The sequence below is a fragment of the Xenopus laevis genome, chromosome 1L (genome assembly GCF_017654675.1).
Source record: "Xenopus laevis strain J_2021 chromosome 1L, Xenopus_laevis_v10.1, whole genome shotgun sequence".
Classification (NCBI taxonomy): Eukaryota; Metazoa; Chordata; class Amphibia; order Anura; family Pipidae; genus Xenopus; species Xenopus laevis.
Genome location: NC_054371.1, coordinates 148,985,118 through 149,000,590, shown reverse-complemented (window position 1 = coordinate 149,000,590; position 15,473 = coordinate 148,985,118). Strand labels below are relative to the sequence as shown.

General features: G+C 38.3%; 1 protein-coding gene across 6 annotated transcripts in view; it reads left to right on the top strand.

The window, feature by feature from the left end:
• Nucleotides 1-15,473, top strand: part of sema4d.L (semaphorin 4D L homeolog) — a 91,796-nt gene that overhangs the window by 45,765 nt on the left and 30,558 nt on the right. For all 6 annotated transcript variants that reach the window (XM_041564717.1, XM_041564729.1, XM_041564723.1 and 3 more), the window contains 7 exons: nt 3,288-3,596; nt 9,657-9,802; nt 10,944-11,006; nt 11,884-11,982; nt 13,705-13,798; nt 14,168-14,281; nt 15,247-15,398. In XM_041564717.1, coding sequence (XP_041420651.1) covers nt 3,494-3,596; nt 9,657-9,802; nt 10,944-11,006; nt 11,884-11,982; nt 13,705-13,798; nt 14,168-14,281; nt 15,247-15,398 — 771 coding nt within the window. In that variant the 5' untranslated portion in view covers nt 3,288-3,493. The remainder of the gene's footprint in view (nt 1-3,287; nt 3,597-9,656; nt 9,803-10,943; nt 11,007-11,883; nt 11,983-13,704; nt 13,799-14,167; nt 14,282-15,246; nt 15,399-15,473) is intronic.

The window sequence follows — 15,473 nt, the reverse complement described above, 5'->3', positions numbered from 1 at the left end:
GGCGGCATCTAGAGTTGTTTAGTGTGTGTATATTAAGTGTATGTAAATTAAGTCTTGCCCATGTGCACCCAATAAGAAAGGTGAGGAGCAGCATTTCAGCTTGTTTGTTTAAAAATTATATATAAGACAAGAAGCCATTATAAATTTTTCTGGTAACATTTGCATTAACCTTACCAAACTTACTTGCCAAAGTTTCCTTTCAACCAAGAATCTCTCTTTTGGCTGATTAATTCATTTTTGCTTTTAACGGTTCTCAATGCGCTCAAGACATTGTCTATTAGCTAATTAGATTTCTGTTCTTGTGACTTATGCAGAGACTGCTTACTGTATGATTCTTTAATTGCATTTTGAAATGCATTTAACTTTATTTTAGTTACATGTTTTTTTGCAAGGATATGAAATTGAATAAATGTCCACTTGTGGCTGGTAGTGTTTATAACTCTAGCCTTATCCGTGGCAGTTGCCTAGTTTAAAAATTTACTGTGCGTTAAACATTTAGACATATTTTTTGTTACATTATTTTGTCTTTTTCATTGCCCCTTTACACCTTGTTTATCATCCCAATATGCAGCTGTTGCCCTGAATTTTTAGCAAACCCTTGGATAGGAATACCTATTCTCTCTCTCCATTAACCTAGTTAGAGATGTGTATTTATGTAAAAGCGAACCTGCTTGTGTAGCCACCTTATCCTTTATTTATATGGCAGCAGCAAGTAGCTGTTTAATATAATTTTAAAAATGGGGGTCTTACAATAAAGTATGGATAAAGAGTTACAACATATCCTGACTGTCTTTCCTTGCTCCTATGAGACTTGTGTACTGTAAGTGCTACACCATGTTACCCTAAGAGTGACAAAATACATTTGATTTATCATGAGTTCATTGTGTATGGCCAACTTAATAAATATGCATGTCTTTAAATGAACAGTAAGGCAGAATATTTCTCTCATGTTGATAAAAGGTATAAACTGCCCCATTGCCAAGACCATACCATACCTCCCATTTTTCATGGGACAGCTCAACCCACAGTCCTGGATTGTTACTGAAATGTCCTGGCTTTCTCTTTGATCTCCTGCACTTAACAGGCAGAAAAAGATACAACATTTCTAACTTGATTGGCTTTTGGCAGAGAGCCCAGAATATGTGCCAGGTGCACTTAGATTGTTTCATAACAATTTAAGATAAGCAAAGAAACAATTGTAATTGAAACTGTGACTTGCAGCTTAAAGGGAAATTTGCCTTTATTAGCAAAACTGTAATAACACATAAAACCACAGAAATGTGTTCAAACTTTCATAACCTGCCAAATTTTGTAACATGAATATGGTAATTAGGGGGTGTGGCCACAAAATTGGCTTGGTTTTGTCCCTCTTTCTATTTCCAAAATGTTGGGAGGTATGCTATACTATAGCCTTTATTATACTTTGCAAGTTGTGCCTAATAATATTTGTCCGTCCAAAATCACCGTCCGTGGCATCAATAAACCAAGGCTTGAAATCAGTCCCTGTGCTCTGATCAGTGCTGCTGTGTCAAGCCTGGGTGCAGGCACATGGTATGGATTTTGGTGCCAAAAAGCATATATACATACATGCATTTTGGAGCATTTTGATGTGCCTGCACCCGGCCCACATAGTGGCTTGGGGTGCAGTCACATCAGAACAAAGATAGGGGCCACCTAGTGTGGCAGTAGCAAAATGGTAGACTAAGGTCACATATACTATGTGTGGAAATATATTTTATGCCACTCCATACTTCTGAAGGTTTTAGGGATGCACCGAATACAGTATTTTGGATTCGGCCAAACCCCCGAATCCTTCGCAGAAGATTTGCCCGAATACCGAACCAAATCCGAATTTGCATATGCAAATTAGGGGTTGGAAGGGGAAAGCAATTTTGACTTCCTTGTTTTGTAACAAAAAGTAATGTGATTTCCCTCCTCGCCCCTAATTTGCATATGTAAATTAGTATTCGGATTCGGTTCAGCCAGGCAGAAGGATTCGGCCAAATCCTGGTCGAATCCCGAACCGAATCCTGGATTTGGTGCATCCCTAGTTTTTATACATGACTATTGCCTATAGCTCAAAATGTAAAAATTAACTTAAATACCCCTCTCTATATAATGCTAAAAAACTCTGGGTATTCAGATTTTTCTTTGTAGAAATGGGCTTTTTGTAATTAGACTATTTAAATTTCTTTAAGTCTGTATGTAAAAGGATACAATATAGATCCTGACGTTAATGCATTTCATTGACAAGTAACATATGGCATTATGCTTGGCCTTCTCAGGTTGAACAAACTGATTTTTTACCAGCCATACAGTTTGCCAGTAACCATTAGGAATGGCTAATTATCAACTAAATATTTATTCCTAATACAATGTGGAATAAGAAGTATAGTTTACAATATTTCGTTCATGGAGAGGTTTTGCCCAAGTTGTGCTTGGAAGTTTATTCCTGTGTGATCGTGTATATATTTTTTGTGGCAAAAGAGGCCGTCATGTGATTGAAGGTTTGTCTGAATTGCTTTAAATTATGCTTGTATTCAGAAATAAGTACAACTTGTGTTTACGGACTGCTCAAAGGTTCAAGGTTTGCATATAAGGGAGCAATTGCCAAACGCCTTGGGTTTGGGAAATCAGTTTCCTTTAAAATTACTGTTCATATTGGTTTAATGCAGCAATGCACACTGCATTTGGCACATTTAGTTTAAGGTGACCCTACACACGCAGATTTAAAGGGGTGGTTCACCTTTAAGTTAACTTTTAGTATGTTATAGAATGGCCATTTCTAAGCAACTTTTTACTTGGTCTTCATTATCTATCTTTTATAGTTTTTGACTTATTTGCCTACTTCTTCTTCTCTTTCCAGCTTTCAAATGGGGGTCACTGACCCCAATTAATAAACAAATGCTCTGTAAGGCTACAAATGTATTGTTATTGGTACTTTTTATTACTCATCTTTCGATTAAGGACATCTCCTATTGATATTCTTATTCAAACCAATGCATGGTTGCTAGGGTAATTTGCATCCTAGCAACCAGACTGCTGAAATTGCAAACTGGAGAACTGCTAAATAATGCTATGATATATGGCCCCACTCTTACTCTATTAGCTAGCTATTTGCTGGATACTTTTGTGAAAGATGGTTTTATAAAATGCCATGGAAAGTGTGTGACAAAATCTTAAGTACATAAATGATTTTACATTGTCTGTTAAAGTAAAAAAATTCTCTTGCTATGTAATGACTTCTGTTAACCACATCCTCTTCCTTATTTTCTTTCCCCTTTCAGACGGTTACTTCTACTGAAGCCTTGAACTCTAAAGCACATTGCCGTCAGAGTTTCTTCACATTTGCCCGATAATTTTGGCCTCCAGGAGCTAATGGCACTCACGTCCTAACACAGTCTAATCTCTCAACTGTCTCACATCTGCTGAGGGGGCTGTCTCTTCAGTCGCCAGATGAGAAGCAGAGTTGCAGGTTTCCTTTCAGAGTACAATGCTTTTTGGCATGGCTTTTAATGCTCTCTGTTTGGCCTTGTGTATTGCACTTGGGGCTGCAGAATTTGGACCAGCACCGAGGATCACATGGCACCTTAAAGGTAAAGACTTTCATTTATTTTATTTACCCCTTTATTTATATAAGTTTTGAACACTGCGTATCTTGACAGCGCTATATAAATAAATGATGATGATGATGACGATGAACAGTGTAACTCCACAACCCGGTTTGCCTCGTTTTCTTTCATACATCACCTTTTATTTGTAGTTCTTTTGAATTCATTTGTAACTATCAAAGTAATGTGGCATAATCCTGAAGTGCCTCACCACCGAATGGCATAGAAATTCCAAATGTATGATGGGAATACAGGTTTTTATTATTTTGTCAAACTAAATTGTTCAGTCAGGCTGACAGCTGTTGATTTATTCTGTTGTTTCTTATTTTAGTATGTACTAGAGGGTCAGTAGACCACTGCCTGCATTATTATAGCCTCCATCATCTCTACCGTACATCTCTTAAAGGAAAACTATACCCCCAAAATGAACACTTAAGCAACAGATAGTTCATATCATATTAAGTGGCATATTAAAGAATCTCACCAAACTGGAATATATATTTAAGTAAATATTGCCCTTTTACATCTCTTGCCTTGAGCCACCATTTCGTGATGGTCTGTGTGCTGTCTCAGAAATCACCTGACCAGAAATACTACAACTCTAACTGTAACAGGAAGAAGTGTGGAAGCAAAAGACACAACTCTGTCTGTTAATTGGCTCATGTGATCTAACATGTATAGTTCGTTGGTATGTTTGTGAGTACAGTGAATCCTACGATCCCAGGGGGTGGCCCTTATTTTTTAAAATGGCAATTTTCTATTTATAACTACCCAATGGCACATACTACTAGAAAAGTATATTATTATGAAAATGGTTTATTTACATGAAGCAGGGTTTTACATATAAGCTGTTTTATGCAATATCTTTTTATAGAGACCTACGTTGTTTTGGGGGTATAGTTTTCCTTTAATGTTTGTCAGTTGTGTTTAAAATTATATTGTTGGTATTTAAAACTCCCCTGGTGATTTATAAATACTATATCCTCAACAGCGATACAACTGAACGTACTAATTGGCCTTTCCGCTTTGAAAATGTTATTTAGCAAAACTTGTTAAAACCATAAAATAAATCAAGAAAAGCTGTTACCTCTTAAAAAAGCTGCTCTTACAGAGCAGTGCACAAGTAAATGCTCTGAGCATCACATGGTAGAATACTGTTATATGCTGTTTCATATGAAGCAATTTAAAGTTGTTGTTCACCTATAACTTTTAGTATGATGTAGAGAGAGCTATTGTCAGACTATTTGCAATTTTTCTGGTTTTTGAATTATTTAGCTTTTTGTTCAGCAGCTCTCCAGTTTGGAATTTTGGCAGCTATTTAGTTGCTAGGATCCAGTGTAATCTAGCAACTAGGCACTGGTGAAAAAGACCGATAGAGGTGGGCCTAAATAGATAAGTAATAAAAAGGTAACAATAACACTGTAGCCTCATAGAGGAATAGTTTTTTGCCTGCTGGGGTCAGTGGCCCCCATCTGAAAGCTGGAAGGATTCAGAAGAGGAAAGCAAATAATTCAACAAGCAAAAATAAAGACCAATTGAAAATTTGCTAAGAATAGACCATTCAATAACATTTCAAAAGTCAAAGGTGAACTACCCATTTAAGGGCAATGGCATGGTTGCTGAAAAAGGAAACATTCCACAACTGTTTTCAATATCTTAATATTTGGGAAGACGTGTATGTGTCCCACCTTATGTTCCCAGTTGCATGCATACAACTCAGTACATTTGATCTGCTCTAAACCCGTCCTGCTTCTGGATAAGCACAGCCCATTGTCGAATCTGCTGCAGACTATGTCCCACCTAAATAGGGAAACCGAGAGGCATGTTTCAGGCTTTATTATAAGAATGCTTCAATAAAGGCTCCTGCTAAAACCATCACTGATTATTGTACTGTAAAAGTTTTGCTTGCCCTTGCCTGCTTGGGAGCTGTGAATGCTTTGCTTTTCACCTTGTCATGATTTAATATTCAGATGTACCATACTTAACTAATTTGAGTTAATCTCTTCTTATATTAGCATTATGAGGCTAAATAGGACCCCTTGAACAGCCTACAAGATCCCATACTGTAAAAAACAAGGGCTTTCAAGAGAGGAGACCGATCATGTAGACCTTAGTAGAAGTAATATATTCAAGGCCATCTTACATTTGCTGATGTTACAGGTATGGGATCCCTTACCTAGTAACCCTTTATCCAGAAAGCTCCACATTATGGGAACGCTTTCTCCCATAGACTCCATTTTATGCAAGGCATTCTAATTTTAAAAAATTATTTTTCTCTGAAATAATAAAACAGTCCATTGTATGTGTTCCTAGCTAAGCTGCATAAATCCATATTGGTGGCAAAACAGTCCAAATTATGGACAGACCTCTTCTTATCTGGAAAACTCCAGGTCTCAAGAATTCTGGATAATGGATCCTATACCTGTACAAATTAGGTCCTACAGACCCTATTAACAAAGAAGTGTGAAATTGCACTTTAATAATAATAATAATAATAATAATAATAAAGTATTCTCTACTGTAAGCCTTCTTGGCATGATAAAATGTTGCCACACTATTACACTTTCAGCCATGGCTGCAGCAAATTTTAACAGCAATTTTTGTTCAATGATCCGCATATACACTATATTTCTGCAGTTGGGGAAGTGCCCCTTTGTTTATTTTATAACACCACAAGTATCAACATTTCAGGGGGGGAGGGGTACACCCTCCCTTACCCTCCCTTTTTTAAAACGTTTTCCTTTTTCTCTGTAATAATAAAACAGTATCTTGTACTTGGTCCAAAACCAGCCTATTGTGTTAAGCATGTTTACACGATCTTCTAGTAGACTTAAGGTAGGAAGATCCAAATTACAGAAAGATCCATTATTCAGAAAACCCCAGGTCCCGAGCATTCTGGATAACCGGTCCCATACCTGTAGTACCTCTCGGCTATATCATGACACCTACTTATGGTAGGCAAGGAAACTATAGAAATATCATTGCTTGCAAAGCTTTTAATTGATCAGGAGTATATCCCTTTAAAGTGACACTGGAAAATAATTAGGGATGCATCAAATCCACTATTTTGGATTCGGCCGAACCCCCGAATCCTTCGCGAAAGATTCGGCTGAATACCGAATCTTGGCAGAAGGATTCGGCTGAATCCTGCTGAAAAAGGCTGAAAACCGAATCCTGGATTCGGTGCATCCCTAAAAATAATGAATGTAATTAGTAAAGCAGTTGCACATCTGGGTCTGAGAGAGACTGCATTATTGTTAAACATCATGCCAATGGTTTATTTTCCCTTTGCTTTTCTATGGCTGTATCTATTTTTGGGCAAAGTACACAATATATTTGAATTTTCCTCCCGTGTTTTTATCCCCTTCTATAGTCATTTTACAGCTGCACCCTTAGTTTTGGATTATATAGGGACACCCACATCCGTGCTAATTAAGGACTAACAAACATAAGTGTCGCTGAGTAAGTAGCACCGTTGTGCAATAATTATACAACAGTTGGTGCTTTGAGTTGACTTTTAGTGTTGTGTCAGCTCATAATAATTACATGACAGTGTTTTCAGTTGACTTTTTAGTGTTGTGTTATCTTAAGGCAAGCAACGTTTTCTTTGTGCTGCTGCTGGGCATCCTGCTAGCAACAATTAGATACTGACTGAAGGTATCCAAAATAGGACAATGAGATCTTCATCCATCTCTGTGAGTCTCCTGGTATGTCCATGGGTCTGGACTCCCAGCAGCCTGCCCATTGCCCTTGGACCTGGGTGCTAAGTGCAGCAACAAGTACTCTGACAAGCATACAGTCAGTATTATAGTAGAAAGCAGGACAAATCCAAGGCAGTAGCTATGACTTTAAAGTGCTTTTATTGGGGAGCACCTTTCCCCAATAAAAGCACTTTGCAGTCATAGCTACTGCCTTGGATTTGTCCTGCTTTCTACTATAATACTGACTGTATCAATTTGGGTGTGGACACAGGGACACCTTGCAGGAGAATCCACCTTCATGTACTAAAGGTGAGCTACAGCCTATTTATAATTGATTTACTATGGCAAGCATAGACTAGTACTATTAAAATCTAGTGTGCATTGTTTTTATGTAACAAATTGGAAACTGTCTTTTTCGCAAAATATTCCTTTCATTAGTATGCGTTAAAATCACATGCAAGGAAATATATATAATTAATGTCTTTCAACTACTGAATGTGTGTTTGTATACACAAGCATGCCCCCTTTAATGCCCTTAATACTTCCTTTTCATTTATGTTACTTAAAAAGGTTTATTTTAAGTAGGGATGCATCGAATCCACTATTTGAATTCTGCTAACCCCCCGAATCCTTCGTGAAAGATTCGGTCAAATAACGAACCATATCCGAACCATAATTTGTATATCTAAATCAGTGAGAGGGAGGGAGAAAGAGAGCAGCACCCGGCTTAACATGTTTTTACTTCTTTTTTTTGTGATAAAAAGTCACATAATTCTCATGATTCTGGTTCGGCCAGGCACAAGGATTCGGCCGAATCCGAATCCTGCTGAAAATGGCCAAATTCTGAATACCGAACCGAATCCTGGATTCGGTGCATCCCTAATTTTAAGCAAACCTTTTTCTAATTGTTACACCTAAAAATTTGTTTCTTTCAGTTGTGCTTTACACCCATTTATGCTCCTTATGATGGGTATTCACCTCGGCATTATGTATAATATTGATAGGACACTGTCTAATAAACTAATTTATAATGAGGCAAGATTAAAGTTAGTGCCTAGTGTGCCTCTGCTTCTATTTCTTCTGTACCACTTATACATAATAAGCTATATAAACCAAATCAGGGTTATATCATTTATTTTAAGGTTAATTGTACTTCTTTAAAGGACAAGGAAAGTCTAAAATAGAATAAGGCTAGAAATGCTGTATTTTGTATACTAAACATAAGCATGAACTTACTGCACCACAAGCCTAATCAAACAAATGATTTTTGCTTTCAAAGTTGTCCACAGGGGGCTGTCATCTTGTAACTTTGCAAGACAAGACTGTGCACATGCTCAGTGTGGTCTGGGTTGCTTAGGGATCGTCATAAATGATCAAAACAGCACAAATCAAATAATATCTGCCAGAAGCCGATACAGCAAGACTGATTGATAATCAGAATATGCAGACTGCACTGGGTCCTGTGTTGTCATGTAATCTATTGTGGATTTTATAGTTTTTGTATTGTTTAAAGGACATGTAAACCCCCCATAAAAATTTAATCAGTGAACGGCCTCTTTGAAATCTTTAGATAACTGCCACAAGAATTTATGATCCCACTCACACATGCAAAATCCCACTCACACATGCAAAATCCCACTCACTCATGTATAATCCCACTCACTCATGCATAATCCCACTCACTCATGCATAATCCTGCTCACTCGTGCATACCACTCACACATACATGATCCCTCTCACTCATGCATAATCCCACTCACTCATGCATAAACCACCATAATCCCGCTCACTCGTGCATAATACATCATAATTCCACTCATGCATAATCCCACTCATGCATAATCCCACTCATACATGTATGAGTGAGTGTATTGAATCCCAGTTTATCTGTTTAAATCTGGCTCCATTATCTTTGTCCCTGCAGCTGGAGTTGGAAACAGTAAAAGGGATGTAAAGGCAAAAATAAAATACAATACAAATCTCTACACAGTCGCCGACTGCTCTACAGGGAAACAAACAAAGCTGCTTGAGTTCTGCATGGCTGGGAAGTAAGCGGGGGCTCCCCCTGCTGTTCATAAGTATGATTTTTTGCCTGCCCAGCAGTTGGGGACCGACAATTCCTATCCACAGCAGTAAATGAAGGGGGAATTTCACTGCATACAGTCAGGTTTCTTATAAAAACGGTATACATTTTTTAATCAATGTATATTGGAGATAGGTTTCTTTTTCATTAAAGAAAATAAAAATGGGATTTTATTTTTTTGCCTTTCCTTGTCCTTAACCAAACCTAGTGAAATGGCATGAATGCGTTATTTTAACAAATCTATTGTTTTTTTACCCCCAGAAATCAATTTGATGCATTTTCATGTGCCGGGCATTTCCAGTTATTCCACTTTATTGCTTAGTGAAGAAAAGGATGTTCTTTATGTTGGTGCCCGAGAAGCTATCTTTGCTGTCAGTTCACTGAATGTTGCAGAGAAGCTAAACGAGGTCAGTTCTGGGTGGGTGAGTGGGTGATTCAATGACACCAAAAAAAGAAGGGGCATTTAAATACAATGAGTTGTTAAGAGTAATGAAAAAACAAAGTCTGCCTCAGAAAGTAATATATCATTTCTTTACATTAGCTCATTATCAGCCGTGAGAGCCTGCATGCATGCATGCTACAACTATAGATAACAGATGTTTATATTGTGGTGTAACTAATTAACCATTATTATGCTATATACCATGAGGGTAATGTCTCACTGAGCGTTTCGGGGAGATTTAGTCGCCTGGTGACTAATCGGCTCATCTTTGCGGCGACCAATCTCCCCGAACACCTTCCCTCACTCTGCGCTGGCTAAAATGAAAAATCGATAGCGCCAATCACACGCGTCGATTCGTTTCCTCCTGAGGCAAACGAATCGCCGCGTGTGATTAGCGCCGGCGATTTTTCATTTAAGCCAGAGCAGAGTGAGGGAAGGCGTTCAGGGAGATTTAGTTGCCAGGTGACTAAATCTCCCCTAAACGCTCAGTGTGACCTTACCCTTAAGTCTGCAGTGCTTATAAGGAAGTACAAGTATGGGATCTGTTATCCAGAATGCTCATGACCATGGGTGTTCCTGATAACGGATCTTTCTGTAATTTGGATCTTCATACCTTAAGTCTACTAGAAAATCATGTAGACATTAAATAAACCCAATTAAATAAACCCAATAGGTTGGCTTTGCTTCCAATAAGGATTAATTATATCTTAGTTAGGATCAAGTACAATGTACATTTTTATTATTACAGAGAAAAAGGAAATTAAATTAAAACTGTGGATTATATGGATAAAATGGAATCTATGGGAGACAGCCTTTCTGTAATTGGGAGCTTTCTAGATAACAGGTGGATAATAGATCCCATACCTGTAATAGCATGCAAGAAACATGATGGCACATTTCAGCTTTACAGGTAACACTTATGTTCTCGTATACCTCACTTTCCTGTTATCTATACAGTGTAAGTAATGGTGTGAATACTACACCTTTTTCCATCAGGGAGCTGGCACCTATGCACTAGTGCCCCGCTCTTTCTGTTTCCATTCACAGAATCATTGCTTCAGTCTCACACTGTAACTTCTCTTTTTTGCCCCCCCCCCCCCTTCTAGGCTTACTGGAAAGTAACTGACGAAAAAAATAACGAGTGTGCCTGGAAAGGAAAGTCGAAGCAGGTACTTTTATATGGAAATCGTTATTGTACCAAGTTTTCATTCTCTCTCTCCAAATGTAATATAGTTTATGTTTTGGGAGCTGGTTTGGATAAAAAGATAAATATGAGATCTATTGTCAAAACTGCTTAGGACCTCTGTTTTAGGGTGTGGGATCTTGTAGTAGAGTGGAAGCGCTATGCCTTAAATGGGTCCTCTACCCCCAAACATGCAAATTGAAATAAGAAATAGAGAACAGAAAATCCTGCAAAAGACTGTTGTGGGGTAGAGATGCCCTTAAATGCTACACTAAGGCAACTAAATAGGATTGCTTCGCCAACAGCATCGATTTATGCTAAGTAAAAGGTACTGTCACTGTACCGTATAGAAATGAAGAATTGTTTGTTTAAAGGAGAACTAAACCCTAAGAATGGATATGGCTAATAAATGACATATTTTGTATGAAGTTGCATTGGTGGTTTTCAGATTGGCAGTGCTATCAGTGGGAGATGGCAGGGCAGGTTTTGGGTGCTCCATATGCATGGAGCCTTAGCATTTACAACCAGCCTTGTTTATAGAGAGTGTTGGTCCATTTTATTTCTTTATTATTTTAATATAAAAACTGTTTCTTCCCCCCCCTTTTTTTTTTTTCAATAAAAGTTTTTTGTACGAGTGGTTGCTTTTGAGACTATTGTTTCTATTTCATGTAATGAAATCCAAAAGAATATAATTCCCCATGTTGGATTCTTACAGTAAGGCTGCTTGTATCTTTTAATCATTTTTCTTTCTATGGCTATTAGCCTATTAGTAGAAAACCAACGTTTGCACATTTAATTAGACTTATTCCGTGCTAAGGTTTAGGGCAGTGCAATGCTGAATTGTTGTTTATGTTGTGTTGCAGACTGAGTGCCTCAACTACATTCGAGTGATCCAGCCTCTGAATGACAAGACTCTGTATGTCTGCGGAACCAATGCCTTCCAGCCTACCTGCGACTATCTGGTTGGTGGCACAGATATTTACTCTGCACAACTTCTCATTCTTTATGGGCTCATTAAACAATTACCCTCAATGGGAGAATGGAAGTAACAGACAGTAACTGGGATTCTCATGGGTAACATAAGGCAGCGGGAAGAGCAAAGGGATCCACAAATATCTCTGCTGTTATGCATCATGATAGCTGTGCTAATTGTGTACATCCCTCCAGAGGCCATCTACATGATCTCCTCTGTGAGTATACAATGGGGCCCTTTCAGCTTCCTTTCCTTCAGCGCTGGCCTTCCCTAACATTGGTGTGCTTCGTTACCAGATGGGGTAATCAAAGCACAAAGCTATGACTTTGTTTCTATTAGATTATTTGAAATTCAATTTTACGATAATGAATATAAGAACCTCAGGCATAATTTCTCTGAACTTGGGGTCATTATGCTACCAAAATATTATGTGCTCCTTTGGTTAGATTGTTACTGCTGGAAAGGGAATACATAGGTTAGAATGAAATAAAGGATCTTTAATAAGTAAATCCATATGATGCCAATTATGCAAACCAGTCAAATATTCACCTTTCTTTATGTGTTCATTATTAAATTTGTCCCATATATCAAGGCACACACGCAGTTCAGATAGAGTTCTTGCCGAGGAAGTGATCTGCTTGTAACTTCCCAGTGACACATAGCAGTTGTTTCATAAATGCAGCCAGCTTTGTATTGTTTTTAGGGAATTTTTTACAGCTCAAATGACTTTTAGCTCCACAGCTTAATATTGTGTGGTCCATGTATGCCACATAATCCGTCCACTTATGTATATAACTAGCAGAACATTGCAAAACTAAGCCATTCTGACATAAGAGAATGTGAGAGCTGCTTAGCTACATCCATTTGTAATAAAATGCTGGCCTTTGGAGAAAGACTGGTACAGGTATGGGATCCGTTATCCGGAAACCTGTTATCCTGAAAGCTCCGAATTATGGAATAATTCCCATAGACTCTCTCATTTTATCCAAATAATCCAGATTTTTTTAAATGATTTCCCTTTTCTCTGTAATAATAAAAGTACCATGTACTTGATCGAAACTAAGATAGAATTAATCCTTATTAGAAGCAAAACAATCCTATAGGGGTTATTTAATGTTTACATGATTTTTTAGTAGACGTATGGTATGGAGATCCAAATTACAGAAAGATCCCTTATCTGGAAAACCCCAGGTCCCGAGCATTCTGGATAACGGTCCCATTCCTGTATTACACATCAGTATGAACTTGGGTGTCTGTACATAATATGTGAAAAGTAATTTAATATTTCATTGAAATAAATATCACTGTGCCTTCGTACCACGTATAACCATATAGATTGCAAGCTCCCAGGCAAGCTCTCAGAGATGCTAGTTTTGTAAAGCCCTCCTAAACTTTTAAGGTCTTGTGCAGATTTACATTTGCTTTTAGCCAGAAGTAAGCTGGCCAAACCAGCTAGGTGCCATAGTCCTAAGAGAAATGGCACATGAAGTAAAATATTTTGCTTTTCTATTCCCTTTGAATGGGTTGGTGATTTATAGTGTTTTTTCCCTCTTCCCATGGAGGACTAGAAATCTCCTTGTGTACCAAGCAATTATGTGGTCAGTGGGTTGAGCTGTGAATCAGTTCATGGATCGGTGTAACTACATTGTATTAGTCTGTCACAGCCAGCTTTATAATTTCCCCTCTTTTGTTCTGTTTCGTTTATTTTTAGGACTTAACTGACTTTCGGTTGTTGGGTAAAAGTGAAGATGGTAAAGGCAGATGCCCCTTTGATCCTGCACAAAGCTATACTTCTGTCATGGTTGGTAAGTGTGTGAATGTTTCCACTGAAACCCCTGTAAGTATTTGTCAGATGGATAAAGATAAAAGCCTTTCAGGCAGGGATAGTTTTGTGGCTCTCGCCTGTCTGCAAAGTGTTGCCTTCCCAAATATAAACTCTGCGCCATATTAAGGGGTCAGGGACAGTGTATTTCTGGAAACTTGTGCAGCAGAGATTTGCTGCCTGAAACTTTACTTTCTTTTGAATAACACATAGCTTGTTTTTTTTATTTGTAGTTAATAAATGTAATTAGTATGTATTATATACTTTTATAAGTGTTGATACTATCTGGCTTGTTTGGGCGATAGCTATTTATTTCCACTCCAAAATAAAACTTGCATATCTCTTTCTTAAGATGGAGAACTTTATTCTGGGACCTCCTTTAATTTTCTGGGAAGCGAGCCTATTATATTTCGACACTCCCCTCAAAGTCAATTAAGAACAGAATATGCTGTGCCTTGGCTTAATGGTAAGTTACTAAAAATGAATGCAACTGGAAGGTTCCATTTCAGAGGGATCTAATTAAAATTATAGAATGCATGTGCTCTACCTTAGACTAGTGTGGGCTGAGTTACGGCTCTGCTGCTGGGAATTCGTGGGGGGAGGCAGCCATTGACGGGCCAAACATTGTGAGCCACAGACAGAAAAAGTGACATGAGGGCACTAAAAGAGAGTGAGATACAAGCAGACAGACCCAAGGGAATGAGAAGCAGTTGTGGATAGACACAGGAAGAGATTAGCAATGAGAGGCATACAGGTCCGGACTGAGAATTAAAATAGGCCCTGGCATTTCAGGTACACAGAGGCCCAATCAGCCCACATAGAGGCCCAAACAGCCCCACCAGCCCACTAAATACTGATTTTCTATGGGACCTTATAGCAGCCCCTCTGGCATTTGCCAGAACCCACAGATTGCCAGTCCGGGCCTGGAGGCATAGAATGGGCAGGAGCAGACAAATGGGGGGGGAAAAAGACTTGTAGCATGCAGGTATTGACAGGTACGGGGATAGAAAAGCAAGCCAGGTTGAAGCAGAATGCAACCAGGTACAGGGAGCATTTCAATAGTTTTTTTTTGTGAGGCAAACCTATCACACTCAGACCCATACTAAGGTCAAACCCAAGTACCCATAAGCAGAAGGGTAGTATAACTGGTAATAGGAACAAACAGACAAAACATGTAAATAAATGCTGCTGACTGTGAAATATTCGGTGCAGCAAAATAAATGTATTTAAAACCAACCCACTAGCAAACTGGTGAGACACCCTAATAGTCCATATAGGAATATTCCTTTATTTGTACACCTTCAAAGGATTCCTACCATCTTCGGAATTCAGACTGAACTTCATTTCAGATGGTCTTTGTGCTTGTAGTGAGCTTAGAGGAGGCTGTACTAAGTAGTGTTTCTCATGCCATCTCTGTTTTACTTTATGCAGAGCCAAGCTTTGTGTATGCTGATGTGATCAGGGCTCCCGCAAACAATCTCCAGGGAGATGATGATAAAGTGTATTTTTTCTTCACTGAAGTGTCTGTTGAATATGAATTTTTTAGTAAGGTTCTAATTCCAAGAGTGGCCCGAGTGTGCAAGGTAAGAGACCGTTTGTGCCAATGCTTCTATTATAGATGTTACTAAGGCAATGTGTGTGTGTTATATGCAATAACT